This window comes from Amphiura filiformis, chromosome 4 (assembly GCF_039555335.1).
Source record: "Amphiura filiformis chromosome 4, Afil_fr2py, whole genome shotgun sequence".
Taxonomy (NCBI): domain Eukaryota; kingdom Metazoa; phylum Echinodermata; class Ophiuroidea; order Amphilepidida; family Amphiuridae; genus Amphiura; species Amphiura filiformis.
The window spans coordinates 72,444,763-72,461,335 of record NC_092631.1 but is presented as its reverse complement, the minus strand read 5'-3'; the positions used below and the strand labels follow the sequence as shown (position 1 = coordinate 72,461,335).

General features: G+C 36.0%; 1 protein-coding gene across 1 annotated transcript in view; it reads right to left on the bottom strand.

Annotated features, from left to right (window-relative positions):
* Positions 1–16,573, bottom strand: part of LOC140151369 (replication factor C subunit 1-like) — a 41,625-nt gene that overhangs the window by 10,257 nt on the left and 14,795 nt on the right. Inside the window, exons 8-15 of the mRNA XM_072173680.1 lie at positions 13,879–14,085; positions 11,532–11,711; positions 11,027–11,134; positions 10,004–10,316; positions 8,723–8,820; positions 6,076–6,288; positions 4,717–4,854; positions 3,784–3,879 (exon numbers count right to left, since the gene is read on the bottom strand). Of these exons, the coding sequence (XP_072029781.1) occupies positions 3,784–3,879; positions 4,717–4,854; positions 6,076–6,288; positions 8,723–8,820; positions 10,004–10,316; positions 11,027–11,134; positions 11,532–11,711; positions 13,879–14,085 (1,353 nt within the window). The remainder of the gene's footprint in view (positions 1–3,783; positions 3,880–4,716; positions 4,855–6,075; positions 6,289–8,722; positions 8,821–10,003; positions 10,317–11,026; positions 11,135–11,531; positions 11,712–13,878; positions 14,086–16,573) is intronic.

Genomic DNA, 16,573 nt, shown 5'->3' with positions numbered 1-16,573 from the left:
TGGCAAAACCCCAATTGTACATTTTTGTACATTTTTTGACCCCCCCCTGAAAACCAATGGACAGTTGCATTTGCCCCCATAACTATCTTTGAAAGTAAAGGAGGTACAAGTTTCTGATGCCAGATTTGAATTCAACACAAACAAGTACCCCAGGATACATACTTTTCAAAGTTGTAAAGGGTTCCTTTATACATTTATGGACCTCCAAATGTCGCCTTTTCAAGGCTGTAACACATTTTTACGCTGACCCCTAAATTTCAAATTGATGCCACAGGAAAACGAAATGGAGTATGAAGCTCAAATTTTCGGATTTTACTTTCATCAATATCTACCACCACACAGAAAAAAAAAAAATTGAAGAGGTGCTATGTGCACATCCCTGGAGTTGACATGGAATGGGTCTACAGAAAGATGCTTCCTTTACAAGTTATCACTCATTGAATGTGCTACTTTGCTATACTTTACATGGAAAGCGGCCATCTTAAAGTCGTCATGTTTCCTTAATCACATGACTGATCAAGCTGATTTTCGGATATGTGATGCACAGTTGAAAATTAATTATTAAAAGATTTGGTGACCTCAGTCGACCTTCGACCTTGTATGTGACCTTTGACCTCACAAAATTGGATAAAGTATGTCGACAAACAAATTGATATATTTCTGGAAACATTGGGTTTTGTTACTTCTAATGTGTTGCTTTGTTAAAACTTTCAAGTTCAGAAAATCATTAATCATCATCATCATTATATTATCAGTCGGCAGGCCTAACATCGGGTTTTGTTCATGTTTTCCAAAAAAAATTAAACAGTTTAATGCCAATATCAATTAGAGGACTGTACTGGGTAGGCCTATAGCAGTTGTCTATGCATGGTTAAAGAAAAATATTAAAAATATTAATGTGCCACTGCGTGCACCATTGAGAAAACAAAGTCGGAAAGCATCTTGCAGGCTTATTCTTTTGCAGACCTAAATACACCAGGCACAAAAAGAAACTCGTCAGTTATATTCATCCTTGCTGTTCCATAACTTGATAATTTTGGATTATTCTGAAATATACATTTTGCTAATTGGACTTTGCTTTCTCATTTGACACCCTGTTCGTGAAAAACGAACAAGAATTGACCAAGATATGCGCCTCCAAAGCCCCAAACCCCAAAATCAAAAGTTGCATTTTCAACGATTTTCAATGGGAACGCATTGTTGTATTCCACACAAGCACCACGGGTCAATCAATAAAGCACAGTGTAACAGGCACAATTGAATCGTTAAAATTGCAACTTTTCATTTTGGGGTTTGAGAGTTTGGAGGCACATATCTTGGTCAATTCTTGCTCAATGTTCACGAACAGGGTGTCAAATGAGAAATAAAAGTCCAATTAACAAAATGTATATTTCAGAATAATCCAAAATTATTAAGTTATTGAACAGCAAGGATGAATATAACTGACGAGTTTCTTTTTTTGTGCCTGGTGTAGTTAACTAAATACCTCCAGAAGACATAGCATGTGTAGCAGTTAGATGAAGATGCTTAATAAAAAATATTAATGTGCATGAAAAATCCGCCAGTCAGGAGAAAATTATTTCGGAAACCATCTTGTAGGCCTATTAAATATTTCTTTAATGTGCATGCATCATGCATCGTGCGAAAGTCGGAAGTAAAAGGAGGTCAGAAACCTTCTTCTAGGCTTATTCTTTTGCACCAATAGAGCTAAATAGTTAACTAAATACCTTCAGAAGACATATCATTAGGTGGTTAATAAAAAATATTAATGTGCATGACAAATCTGTAAATCAGAAGAAAATTATTTCGGAAAGCATCGTGTAGGCCTATTAAATAATTTTTTTAATATGCATGCGTCATCGAAAGTCGAGAGAAAAACGATGTAGGCAACCACTTTAACAGACCAAGAAAGTGGTCAAATGATACCAGTAATTTAGTCGATAGTCTAATCTTGCAGCTGTTTATCTTTTTAAGACACAACATTTTATTATTTTGATTAAAATTCTGGAATTCCATTATTTTTTTGGTGTGACCGTACTACCGTATTTTTCACGTTTTACCGTACTAAATACGATGAAACCGTACTACTGTCTGTTCAATTAGCTTAGATTCTTGTATTTTTAAGATATTTGAAAAAATAAAACATTGTGGTCAAAGTCATCAAAGAAAAGTGTTAGCACAGCCTTAGACCCAACGTGATTTATACTTTTCAAATTCTAAAGTTCAATTTGAAACCCCATTTCTTTTCAATTTTGGTCTTTTCCCGCGATATTTTTATAAAAAGCCGTAGAACATCGGGTACCATAAACTTTTTGAATCAATCCATTTAGTGCAATGGGGACGAAAGTCATAATAATTAGATGCGCTGAGATAGTATTTATTCGACCATCCGCATCAGGAAGTATTGTCCAGCTAAATAGCTATATTTGTCAGTAGGCCTAATTTGTGTTGAAACCCCACTGTTGAAACATTACGTTATTATAAAAATGTGAAGATGAACTAAGGGTTTCCGGAATAGGCCCAGCTTATATAAATACATTCCTGTTTGTTTGTTTGTTAGTTTGTTTGTTTGTTTGTTTGTTTGTTTGTTTGTTTTATTTTATTTATTTATTTATTTATTTATTTATTTATTTATTTATTTATTTATTTATTTATTTATTTATTTATTTATTGTGTGAATGGGTCTGTGAATTTATTTATTTATTTATTTATTTATTTATTTATTTATTTATTTATTTATTTATTTATTTATTTATTTATTTTGTGAATGGGTCTGTGAAGGTGTAGGCCTAGGCCTATTATAAAACTACAATTTATTTTTTTTCATTTCGTTTTGTTTGTTGAATACAAACTATGTGAAGGACATTTGGAAACAAAAGAACTGTTGTACAAGAAAATATTATTTAAAACAACGAGGTTACAGAAACAATTCTTGTAAAATCACTGTATATGAAAATGTCAAGCGAATGCTGATATTCTTGGAAAGGAATGATGTTAAACAAAACTCGATTTACATTGTAAACCAGTTGAAATAAGAACGAAATCCATAATTTTAATGTCATTATTTAATAATGCTCAGCATAATGTTATGCATAAAACGTGTCGCGCATATAATTTAGGTAAACAAAAACCGGTGAACCATTGTCACCTATAGATCCTACCCAATAACCGGAACGGTATTACAATTGAAATGACAGGACAGATTGGTAGACAGATTGTTTTGCTAAATTGGATAGGGTCTATGCCCTAAGTTGAGAATGGACCGTCCCACTCGATTTGTGAAAAGGTCGCGAACCCTTTTGGTGGACCCAAGTAACTACCTAAAATGAGGCAAAATTGAAAAAGAAATGGGGTTTTAAATTGAACTTTGGAATTTGAAAAGTTAAAATCACATTGGGTCTAAGGCTGTGCTAACACTTTTCTTTGATGACTTTGACCAAAGTTCTTTATTTTCTCAAATATCTTAAAAATACGAGAATCTAAGCTAATTGAACAGACAGTAGTTGGCATGTCTGCAAAAGGCATTAATGTCACTACCGAACTTGAGGTGAATCAAAGAATAGGATTATCCTTAATAAGTGGGAATCATTCGATCAGTAGGTAATCTGCACACAAAAATGATTACCTCATCCGACAGATTAATTGATAATTAATACAAGTACGCCTGATGTGTACTGAATAGCCTGTATGCTCCGCTATATTATAAATTCACCATGCTATGAATCTGGGACATATCAAAGGATAGATAAATCTCCTATCCTGTAATGTAGACCACATACTAACCTGTCTAATATCATTGTTGGCAGCCATTATAATATTCTCCATTGATGCTGGTGGAATCTTGATTCCTTCTTTGTAGGCTACTTTCATCATAGCTCCCTGGAAAGTTAAGAAAATTTTAATCATGTCGAATAATTAGTTATTACCAAACATATGAGCATATCATCCTTTTTGTTGGCATTACAAGTGAACTGCACCAGAGTTGGGTTGGTGGGTGGAAGCAAAATATCAAGATGGCTGCACCAGTGATAGTAGTAGTAAGTACATAATAGGGACATAGGGACATAATTGGGGAAATCCACTATGTGACCTATCTTGACGATTCCAATCCATATGTTTGTCCCCAAATTTATCTTCAAGAACTCTATTGTGATATCCCTAAGTGAACCCCAAATGATTCTCTTGTGCTAACGCCTTAAAAAAGCAATTTTGGGATTCTCAAGTGCTGAGCTTAACCAATTTAATACGTTTAATTTGGCACACCACTTGAAATTTCAAAACTTGATGATTACAGCCTTTGATGAAGTTGTGTGGAAACGCTGTCAGTAATTGACATATAATCAAATCGCAACTCTCAAGCAGTATTCTAGCCACGCCGGTCGGAGATATCCGGCACAGAGTCTTCCGACCGGCACTAAGCTTAAATATAACTCTGGTCACGGACCGGCACAAAAAATCTTTAAAAAAAACTCAGAAAATGCACAAGTTACAACCAAGATGTTGTGTTTTTACCCTGAGAGAACAGTAAGAGATGACTTCGTCCGAGTGGGGAGATTAAGAGATTAATTCGTCTGTGGTGTAGCAGTGTTGGCTATAACACTGCTCTCAAGTAGGCTAATCCTCAAGAAGTTTACGACCATCTGATCACGGCTACTCAAAACAAAAACAAATCTAATTTCTATTCTCTAATTAATAATTACTGCTAATCCTACCTACCTGAATTTGTTTAACTCTTGGCCTTTGGAATCTGAGATCAAAGCAATGGGTGACAAGCGACCTCATCTTGGGATGACTGCGATCGTTGCACATGCAAATGATTGGGATCGCGGACTTCTTGATCAGCTGGATCATCTCCTGCAAATGCCAAAGGAAAATAAATGTTAGGAATTTTGAAATTTACAAAAGCATAAAGAATTGAATTTCAATGTACATGTACAGCCTTTTGGTCCATATTGGTACAATTTGTACCATTTTGTATTCTACAAAATGAAGTTATGACCACCTAAGTTGATTTTGATCAAAAGTGTTTTCTGACCTTTGACATTTTTCTCAAAATTATGCCAGTTGGATTGCGTTCCCTAAAATCTAGCAAATTTAGCTTCACTTTGAATAGAATTCATTTCAAATATTCCATTAACCATATATTTTTGGTCTCTTGATTTTCAGAAACCCAGCCACATAGGTAGATGAAATCAAGTGAGAGCAGAAACAGACCAGACCAAAGTGTCCGTCTCTTTTTCCTTGGCATTTGGGCCAGACTCCCCTGAACATGTTGGGGAGGTTGCAATTTCTCCAGCACAAGTCTGTTTCACTTTATACAGGGCCAGATACTGGTACCCATTCATACACCTGGGTGGAGGGAGACAAGAGGTTATAAAGGGCCTTGTCTAAGAGCACAACACACCAGAACTACCACCAGGTCTTGAACCTGCAACCTTGACGATTAAGAATCATAGGCCACCATGCCCTCCAGCTGCATACTCCTACCCAAAACAAAATCAAGACCTCCGCCTCGCATCATGCCCTATCTTAAATCTTACCTGAATGCCTCCCCTGTCTTCATTTCCAGCCATTCCATCCACCTCATCCATTATCAAACAATGCTTATGACCCTTGACCTCACATCATACCCTTTCTTAAATCTTACCTGAATGCCTCCCCTGTCTTCATTTCCAGCCATTCCATCCACCTCATCCATTATCAAGCAATGCTTATGACCCTTGACCTCGCATCATGCCCTATCTTAAATCTTACCTGAATGCCTCCCCTGTCTTCATTTCCAGCCATTCCATCCACCTCATCCATTATCAAGCAATGCTTATGACCCTTGACCTCGCATCATGCCCTATCTTAAATCTTACCTGAATGCCTCCCCTGTCTTCATTTCCAGCCATTCCATCCACCTCATCCATTATCAAGCAATGCTTATGACCCTTGACCTCGCATCATACCCTTTCTTAAATCTTACCTGAATGCCTCCCCTGTCTTCATTTCCAGCCATTCCATCCACCTCATCCATTATCAAGCAATGCTTATGACCCTTGACCTCGCATCATGCCCTTTCTTAAATCTTACCTGAATGCCTCCCCTGTCTTCATTTCCAGCCATTCCATCCACCTCATCCATTATCAAGCAATGCTTATGACCCTTGACCTCTTCCTGTTTCTTGTGACCTCCAAAGAAGCTCATAATATTATTGTTATGTAGATATTCTGATACAACTTGATCGAGACTCTTCTTATTTCTTGCATCACTGGCATTAAGTTCTAGGTACAGGAAACCAGCTTCCTAGAAGATGAAATTCCATGTTAAGAAAACAATTTTTTTAATAAGACAACTGATTACTGAGAATACAAGGGGGTGAAATAACCATGCATTGCATGCTGGAATCATTATGATACTGCTAGTATTTACTTGGACCTTGTGATATTGCAAATGGTTCATTCATTCAATGTAATAATTGCCATTGGCAGCAATTGCTTTTCTGTGCTCATAAGATATTACAGGCACTGCCTTTTGAGGACAGCGAGAGCAATCGCTCACTTCTGCTCTCCTTAAATATGATATAGGAGTGATTTTTAGCTCTCCTTAGTTGACTTTTATCTCCTTAACATTCTATTGTAAATGCTCTAAACAGCTCTACTTGAAGGCTCCAGAAGAGCAATTTAATGCTCTCCTGCAAATTCCAAAAGACAGTCCCTGATATTACAACATTCACAAGAAAAGCTTGTAAAAATCAACAGTTTACTATATGGTCATTTTCACAGTAAAGGGTGTAACTTTTGATTTTTGGGTCAAAATTTCAAACCACTTAAATATGTTTCTGTTTACTGAAATCATGCATAGAAGCAACTTAAATTCCAGTAAAATAATGTTTCAAGGCTTAAACCTTTTGATTTCTAATAACAAAATTGACATTTCCATAACATTTTGGTTAAAATCTAAGAAAAAATGTATTTTACATAACCTCAGAAAATTATGACTTGAAAGCTGGAATACATGTGAAATCCCATTCCAAAGTAAGTCAACAGATATATATATATATATAAGTTAAATTTTACACCATGTTTTGCTATGTTTGTAATTGCAGTTTTGAAAATTTTTAACATCAAGTGTCATTTACAATGGAAATTTCCAAACCTTAAACATATTTTTTAAGTTTTAATTGGGTTCCTAAAATAATTTGAATGTCTAACTTCATGTACAAATACTACTTGATGAAAGGAACCTCCCAGCCAAGTTTCACAGAAATTGGAGTTATTTTTTAGAATTGGCAATTCAAGCGATTTGTGTTTCGGAGGCTTCAGTTAACAACACAGGTGATCATAAAAGTAAAATATTTGGCTAACCACTACAAGTTGACATAAAAAAATAGGTAAAAAATATCACACTTACCAATTTTCATGCTTTGCTTCTAAGTATTGAATTTCAGTTGTGACAAAAATTAAATTATCACAGCAAGTCATTTTTTTTGTTTCGGAGGCTTCATGTTAACAATTGTTAAACATTGCAGAAGTAGTTTTTTGAAAACAACAGTGTTGTGATCATCTAAGCTGTTATTTTCTTGTGTATATTGAATCAATGATTCTATGCGGCAGATATTGTAGATTTATCACATGTTAATTTTTTCACCCATTTGTTAAGTATGGTGTTTTTTGCATGTGAAGCCTCCGAAACAGACTTTTTTGGATATCAGTATATTTTTCAAACATTAACCATAATGTCAATTTTTTTAAATTTATGACATTCTGCACATATCAAGTAATAATTACAATGCAGATATCAGTATGAAACACACCAATTTAGATATGCATAGATGATAATTAATCTTATTGTTGTTTCGGATGCTTCATTTGTTTCGGAGGCTTCAAGTTGTTAACGGAAAGTTTGTATTGGGTCCCATTTTCAAACGGTGATATATATCTCCACGATTTAAAAACATGTGACTTGAGGATCTACTTTGCTACATTTTGATAAATAGATTGGATGAGCTCTTTTATTTATATTTGCACAAGCTTGCTGAACAGTTTGTTTTGGAGGCTTCAAAAAAGTTAACGGAAAAACGGCTCTTTGAAGTCAAGATTTTATAAAAATTTTAAAAAGCTTGCAAATCGACTAATTTTTGTTACCCATTTCAAGTTAAGATAACAACTGTTATGAATCAAGAAGAAGTGAAGAAATAACCAAGAATTATGAACCAAAGCTACACCCACAAAGTTTGTTAACAATTGTTAACGGAAAATGAAGCCTCGAAACTACAAATATCAAAGTCCGGTTCTCAAAAATACAGGGCTGTTCACAATTAAATCTAATGTGGCAGTGTTTACTAAACATATGACTGTACTTTCAGGATAAGAAAAATTATCCATGAACTAACTGAAGAAAACACAGGGTTTTACAAAAATGTTACTGTTTTTTATAGTTTTTCAAAATGGCAATATTAAGTACATTTAAGCCTGCTAAAACTGAACGCAGTAACTCCCAAAGCTGATTATGCTACCCAAGGTAGCTGCTAACTAGATGACTTATGTGGCCAAAAATCATGGAATTATGTGGCTTTATTAGAACACTACGGATTAAAATGTTTAAAATCCAAAGTTACACCCTTTACCGTGAAAATGACCATATACAACTATGGAATATGAGAGGAAAACACAACATAACATTGTAACAAACATCCATTTATTTTTGTAGGCCCATTCAGATTTCCCAATGTACTAACCTGGCACACTAATTGTGCAGATGTTGTTTTTCCTACACCAGGAGGACCAGACAGCAGAGCTGCTTTGAAGCAGAACCCTTCATCACGGTTATTCTTGGCTGTCAAGAGACATATACAAAACTCATTCAACAATTTTTCAAGAACTTTGTTTGGATTATAAATATGATAAGTAAATTGTTACACCTATGTAAGTTTCCTTGTTTCATCAGCTAAATCACAGCTAAACTTGATAATTCCATACTGGTATGGATAAAATAAGCACTTTAGGGATTATGAAAGAAAAAGAGGCCTTTTACGCAATGAAAAACTTATCAAGGCAACAAAAAACCCTGTTCTACCGGCCAGACCGACCCAAAATGTGCCCTTTGGAGAAATTAAAACAAAAACAAAATTTTTTTTGCTAAAATCAGTCTTTTTGGGGCCAAAATTGATTAATTATGACTGAAAATGTTTAGAAATGTTTGCAAAATGTTTCAAATGTTTGCAAAAAATCTTCAGATTTTGGTGAAATTTAAGGGTAATTTTAGCCTCCAGAAAAAAATGCTTGACTGACTGTGACTGGCCCTACTTGAAATAATCATCCGCCTGTAGAACAGGGTTTTTTTTCGTTGCCTAATGTAAATTTTAGCACCTCTTGAAAATTATGGTATGTGTACCCATGTAAAACAAACTGCTTTGTCAATTTCAATCTCCTTACACCTCAGCAAAAAGAAAAGTGGCATGATTTAGCAAATACACATCCAAAGAGCACTTTGTAATTTTAAGAATAGCGGACACAATGAGCGATCTTCTGTTTGGTATCCTATTGTGTTCCGCCATTCTTTAAAAAGGCTGATAGAAGTCAACATTTGGAATTCTCTTAAAAAATACACTGTCTACACCCAAAATTAATAGGGCTCAAAGAAAGGGCTCACCTACAGTCCCAGGATTCTCAAAAGCACTGTGCAAATGTTCAGGGTATGGTAGAAAGAGCTACTGGTACCATACTGCAGGGGTGTGATTCAAAGTGAAATATCCTGACAGTAATAGAAAATCCTAAAAAACACATGAAATTGGGCTAAAATACCCCAAAACTGGCCGAAAATCAATAAAATTCAAGAAAAATCTGAAGAATCACACCCCTGCGTACTGATAGAGCTATAGGATCAAATTAGACATCATGCCTTGCCTGAATGGGTGGCTCCATTTGAAATCTACATCCCCCTTTGTGGGAGATTACATAAGGTGATGTCTTCCACAGGAGGTGTATGGGTTCAAAATGAATCATTTAAACAATCTTACCTCTTTCTTTATTTGCACCAAAATTATTATCCTGCCATCTTTGTAACCATTTCTTTAATTTGGCAACTGGACTTCTGTCTCCTTGTTGTCCAATGATAAGTTTTGTATTATCAGGTTTGTGTTTATCGACCCACATTAAACACTCTCCTGATTGGCTATCAGACTTTGATACTGTGGCATCAGTTTTGCCAGATGGTAATGATGAGGATTTACTTGATGAAGGAGAGTCTGTTAGTCTGGATTCAGTTCTTGATTGTGTGGGTTTTGGAGTAGACAGTCTGGCCTCCAGCTTTGGCTTTTTGGATGCAGTACTCTGTAAAAAAGAATTAAATTTAATTGCAATATCTTACCCAAAAGATAATCTGCTATTTTTATGGTGGCAGTATCAATACAGGTTTTTTAAACATGTTACCGATCAGCACCAGAATAATTTGTTCACAAAGGGACATATGCATGCAAGCTTCTGGACCGCAAAATACATAGCTTGGCCAAGGACCTATGGTCTATAGTTAGGAACTTGACACAGCACAAATATATGTGACACAGGGAAGTCATATGAGTTACACCAGGGTTGTAGCTAGGATATTTTCAGTGCTGGGTGGTACTTGATGAAAATCTTACATATTTGGCAATAATTTGTTACCAAATTCTTGACTAGTTCAATGAAATTGTGCAATTTTGGACTCTTGAGTGGTGGGCTCCAGTGCTAAAATTGCAGCTGAGTGATGGGTTCCAAAACCAAGTGGTGGGCTCTGCCGCCCACCACCGCCCAGTGTAGCTACAACCCTGAGTTACACACAAGTTGACATTTTAGATACCAACTTGGAACCAAAAGTTTTATCATGCAAAGTCATGCTGTAATTGAAATCAAAACTGCAGTTGCCATGCATTGGATACTATCATTTTCACAAGACCAACCCCAATGGAGTACAAGAAAGGATGTGACAATTGGTCAAATTCACAATCAATTCTTGTGACAAACACACTCATTTAACTTGATCTCATCAGTCATCACATACTTACCTTCTGTGGTTTAGGCGCTTCTGGTTTCTTTCCTTTCTTGCCCGGTCTGGTTTTAATCAGATCATACAACTCCTCTTCATTAATAAGCTTAACATTCATATCTTGTGCCTGCAAATACAACATGGCAAACCCATATTAGTGAACTGATATGCTCCACTCAGATTGAGAACTGTCAAATACAATTTGTTTTCACCATTTGTTCACTCTTCTAATTGTGTAAAATTTTTTAGTTTGACATACATGACTGCAGAGTTACGGACTTGAATACAAAATGGTTCAATGCAACCATTTTGAGTTGATATTCAAAATTTCTTCTCAACATGTTCACTATATAGGCAATTGCCCTACATAAATACATAATTCTGACAAGTCTAACATTGACTACAACTTCAGTTTAGTTACCTTCCGTGGTACTGGTATGGCAGTACTTATGACCAGATAGTTACATCATGACCACCATCTATCATTCATCTGCAACATCTCAAATATCACATTAAAAACCCACCTTTTGCATTTTAGACTCTCCGCCATCCCTTCCCACAACCAGGTAACTAGTCTTCCTGCTCACACTGCCTGTTACTCTGCCTCCGTGTTTTTCCACCAGTGATTTAGCTTCATCTTTCTCTACGTATTCTAACACACCAGTGATGACAAAGGTAAGACCATCTAGGCAACCTTCCTCCCCCTAAAACATATTATTTACAAATAAAAAAATGTGCTTTTAGTATGAAATTATACTCTCTGCAGTAAAATCAACAATCTCAAATTATTTATTTACTCCCTTTGTCCCACATGGATTTGCTAATGTCACAGTTTTTGTTTGTTTGTCTACATACCCAAATGGTCGTATGTTATGAACTGGGTACAAAAAATATTACACACTGAAAAATGACATAAACGTCACCAATATGTACCGAAGTAAGCATAACTTTTATTCCTTACATTTAAAGTGTATACAAGTATACATTTTTGGAAAGCTTATACTACAAGGATGTTAGATATGGCAAAAATAATCCAATATTCAGGGTGGGTAAAATTCCTATAGGGTGTAACATAAAAAAAAATACATATTTTGTAATTTTGATATACCTGCGTCATCTTTTCCAACCAAAATGTGCAAGTCAAAAAAGATGTGGATTTTGAAAGATATGACAATGGCCCACAGAAAAATAATAAAGGGGGCGACTGGTGGTTTTCTGTGTTGAACATACAGGGTGGTCAAATTTGCCTATATTTTTTTATGCAAAAAAATTATTTTGAAGATTAAGTTCTTTATTCAAGTAGCAGTCCTATATTTCAAAGAGAAATACATAGGTCATGGGTTTCTGCCCACAGTTATACTCAAATATAAGTATACAGGGTGATCAACATATTATACAGGGTGATCTGTGTATGTTTGACTCATTAATAGTACGAAATTCATCAAAATCAAACAGGTTTAATGTAGTAAGTGTAGAACTTTATGGAATATACAAACTTCATTTTCTTCTATGTAATTAAATGACCCTTTGAACACTGTGCAAAAGTACATATATTATTTGTCATCTCTATGCAAAATGGTACTATACAGGGTGACTTTAAATATGGTATATTATTAGGCGGATATTGAGCACATAATGTCTTCATGGTCTTGAACCCGAAGTACAAATTTATTGTTTTCATATCATACCTATTCCAACATAAAGAACACAACCTGTTGGAATAACCACATTTGAATCATGCTTAGCTTGTTTGTACACCCTTTCCTGTTTGAATTCCCTACACTTGTCGCTCAAATGCAACAGGTTTGATCTCGGGTGACAAACAACTTCTACCGGTCATTAAATTTGATAATAAATGCTTAATTCTTTATCTTAAATATTTGAAATACCAAACTGTAATTAAAAGGAGATATTTATAAAAATTCCTTTTAAATTAAAATCAAGTTAATCCAAGTTACTTCTACCTTGTTTTGTGGTATATGTGCGAGCGCAGAATGGCCGGACATTGACAAAAAGTTGTCAAAATTTGTATCTAATTAACAACCAATTAACTAATTAATTAATTGCATTAATGCACATCATGTTTGCATCACAAGTTAGATCTATCATTCAGCGAAGTGCATGTGAAATCAGAGACCCACAGGTGTTTTATTTCTCTACTTATGTAAATTTATAGGCGACTCATTTTAGCCCTGTTTGTGTGTAATGTCTATGGAATCCCCCACCGCCGGCTCCCCCGTTACCCAATTGAAGATGTTTTACTATAACTCTCACAATACTAGTCCAAATGGGCTGGAAATGGTTTTATTTTTTAGAGCAGACTTCTAGCAATAAATTGATACCAAATACTTTGAACACAGTCAAGTACTTTAAGAATAATCTAGAATGAAACTTGAAAAAAAAGTTGAATTGTAATGGCTCCCCCATTTTAGCGTACCCAGTTCATGGCATACGACCAAATCCATTGAGTCAATAAGCGATATTGATATTTCAGATCTAAGTGCATTGCGGGTAATGGCATGTGGGATATAGGCGGTGTTGAACTCGCACAGCATTTCAACTGTGAATTTTGCACTTTGTGAAAAATGCTTTGAATTTGTGTTTTGCATGTAGTTAGGACATATAACAAGTAAAGTATTGCTTGAGGATGCTCATAAACCTTCTTCCTTGAATGAAATATATCAACGATGCCACTTTGTGTGATTCGCTTTCTCCAATGAAGGTACCAGTTGAACCAATCATCCTTTTACATGCTATAGCCAATCATGGGCTGTGGGGAGTTGATAGTCAGATGCGAACTAATATTTTTTTTATCTCCAGCTCCAATTATACAAGGATAGTTTTTCACATTTTGTCTTAGGATGATCTTACCTCTGGTATCTCTCTAGCCCCAAGTGACCTTGGACCTTCTCTATTCAGATAACTCCTGTAACCAGGGTTACCTCTACGCTTATCCCCATCACCTTTGGGCGAAGCACCAGTTGGTGATGTCTTCTGGGGTGACTTCTTCACTGGGCTTGATGGTTTACTTGGTTTTTGAGGTGTGGATCTAGTTGTTCTGCTAGGAGTTTCCTGGACCTGGAGGAGAAGATAATAAATGTGAAATACTGTTGGTCTGTGATAACTACGAATGTTATTGCTTTGGATTCCAAAATTATGTACACTATAACACAGAAGAAGGCCTCAAAATAAACCAAAAATTGTGCGGGCAGTCACTCAGGATTTTTTTTTTTTTTGCGGCAGTCACTCAGGATTTTCCTTTATTGCAATTAAGCGTGTTGTTGCCTCTTTTTAAGAGCATTTTGCCTGATGAGTCCGCCTTATTTGGAGGCTTGCACAGAAATATTTTTATATTTTTTATAACATCAGTCAATTGAAAATCCCATCATGATCCAAAAGTTTGTGCAAATAGTTCTTTTCATCAAACAAGAACAGCATGTTCTCACATTTTGCAAAGGCAGAATCTACATCCAGCCATGGACCATCAATCTTCTCAATTGCAATGGCCTATATGTATTTGATTGGTAGATACCATGTACATAGGCTCAATTGTTGTCATATTGAATATCAACAACGTGTACAAATATTATAACTATTGGAAATCTGTTGTTGAGCCCCTCTTGAGCCAAGGGGATATCCCTAAGCTGTTGGAAAAATGTGAAACCGATTTAACCTGGAAATCTTTGATATATTCTTTACCCAAAGGTGTGTTAAAATTGGCTATTAACGCCTCCATAGATACCCTACCTTCCTTTACAAATTTAAAACGCTGGGGCAAAAGACTTTTTGACACTTGTCCTCTCTATGAAAAAGGTACCTTACTTCATATACTCAATAATTGTCAAAGTGTGCTGGATAGATACTTATGGAGACACAATAATGTTATTCATATATTTCTATCCACATTCAAAGAGGTACAAAATAATTGCCACAGCCCAAAAACCTGACATTGTTTTATTTTGGCCAACAGACAAGCGAGTCATTCTCTTTGAAAAGTCGGTGCCGTTTGAGCCGAACATAGGTAAAGCCAATTCTATCAAACATGATCGGTACGCTTCCCTGGTGTCCGACATTACCGACGCCGGGTATGATTGCTCGTTAATTGCCATCGAAGTCGGCTCTAGAGGGTTGATCGACACCAACAACAAAAATAGGCCGACTCATTTGTCAAAACAACTTAACACTCCAAAAAAATAATTCAAGGTATTGAAAGACCAAATTACCAAGTCTGTTCTCATGTCATCGTATTCAATCTTCAACTCGAGACATGAGCCAAAGTGGAATGTCCAAGAAGTCATATAACTTTTTCTTCCCGCCATGATGTATTTCCTCATTGTGGCCATCTTCTCTAATATGCCTCCGCTAAAAAAAAAGACCCCCTAGCTTACTGAAAAAAAGTTCACCTGTATGCCGTACCATCCCGATCAATATTTACGCTTACGACTGAACGCACACGTCCACAGAGTGTGTCCTTGACTGAACGCCGCAGTGAAACCCATGTTAATAAATGATTGTGATACCCTTCCCATTACGCATAGCAAATCAATCCCATAATGCATTGCGCTGTGGTTCGTTAGCTGCAGTAGGTCAATATAATTTATAGATATAGGCCTATATAATTTTGTTTTCCAATTTAATCCCTGTAGGCCTACGTAGGTTTGGTAGAAGGGGTTTGGGTTAGAGTTAGGGTTGAATTAGGGTTAGGGTTGACTAGGTACGCCATCATCATGAGCTGTAACATAATTTTAAGCATATCCCTTAGCCTAAACCCTAACCCTAAGTCCCAACTAATATGCCTCCCTCCCATACCTTTAACACGGTAAAATTGCATCTGGAGGCATATTAGTTTGGACTTTTGGAGGCATATTCGTTCGGGCCAAAAAATTTCTTCTTGCGAGTAGATCACTCTTCTTTGTAGTTGCCCCCCAAAACAAACCAAGCCCCTCTTTCAGCTTAGATTATCCCCCAAAAGAAATCCCCTTTTCTCAACCTCCGGGCGGGTATTAATTTGGACTCTCTCTATATACTAGCTCTCTAATATGCCTCCTTCCTTTACCGCTACACGGTAAAATCGTGTCTGGAGGCATATTAGAGAGTTAGTATAGTGTCGATATCTTTTGGAAGACGCTATATACTAGCTCTCTAATATGCCTCCCTCCCATACCTTAAACACAGTAAAATCGCGTTTTGAGGCATATTAGAGAGTTAGTATAGTGTCGATATCTTTTGGAAGACACTATATACTAGCTCTCTAATATGCCTCCCTCCCATACCTTAAACACAGTAAAATCGCCTCTGGAGGCATATTAGAGAGTTAGTATAGAGTGTTGATATATTTTGGAAGACGCTATACTAGCTCTCTAATATGCCCCCTCCCATACCTTGAACACGGTAAAATTGCTTCTGGAGGCATATTAGAGAGCTAGTATATATAGAGAAGTACAAATTAATACCACATGAGGGTGAGAAAAAGCTTTGAGATAATCAAAGCTGAAAGAGGGCTTGGTTTGTTTTGAAACTTTCAAAGAAGGAGATCTGCTCTAAGAAGAATTTTTTGCTAAACTAT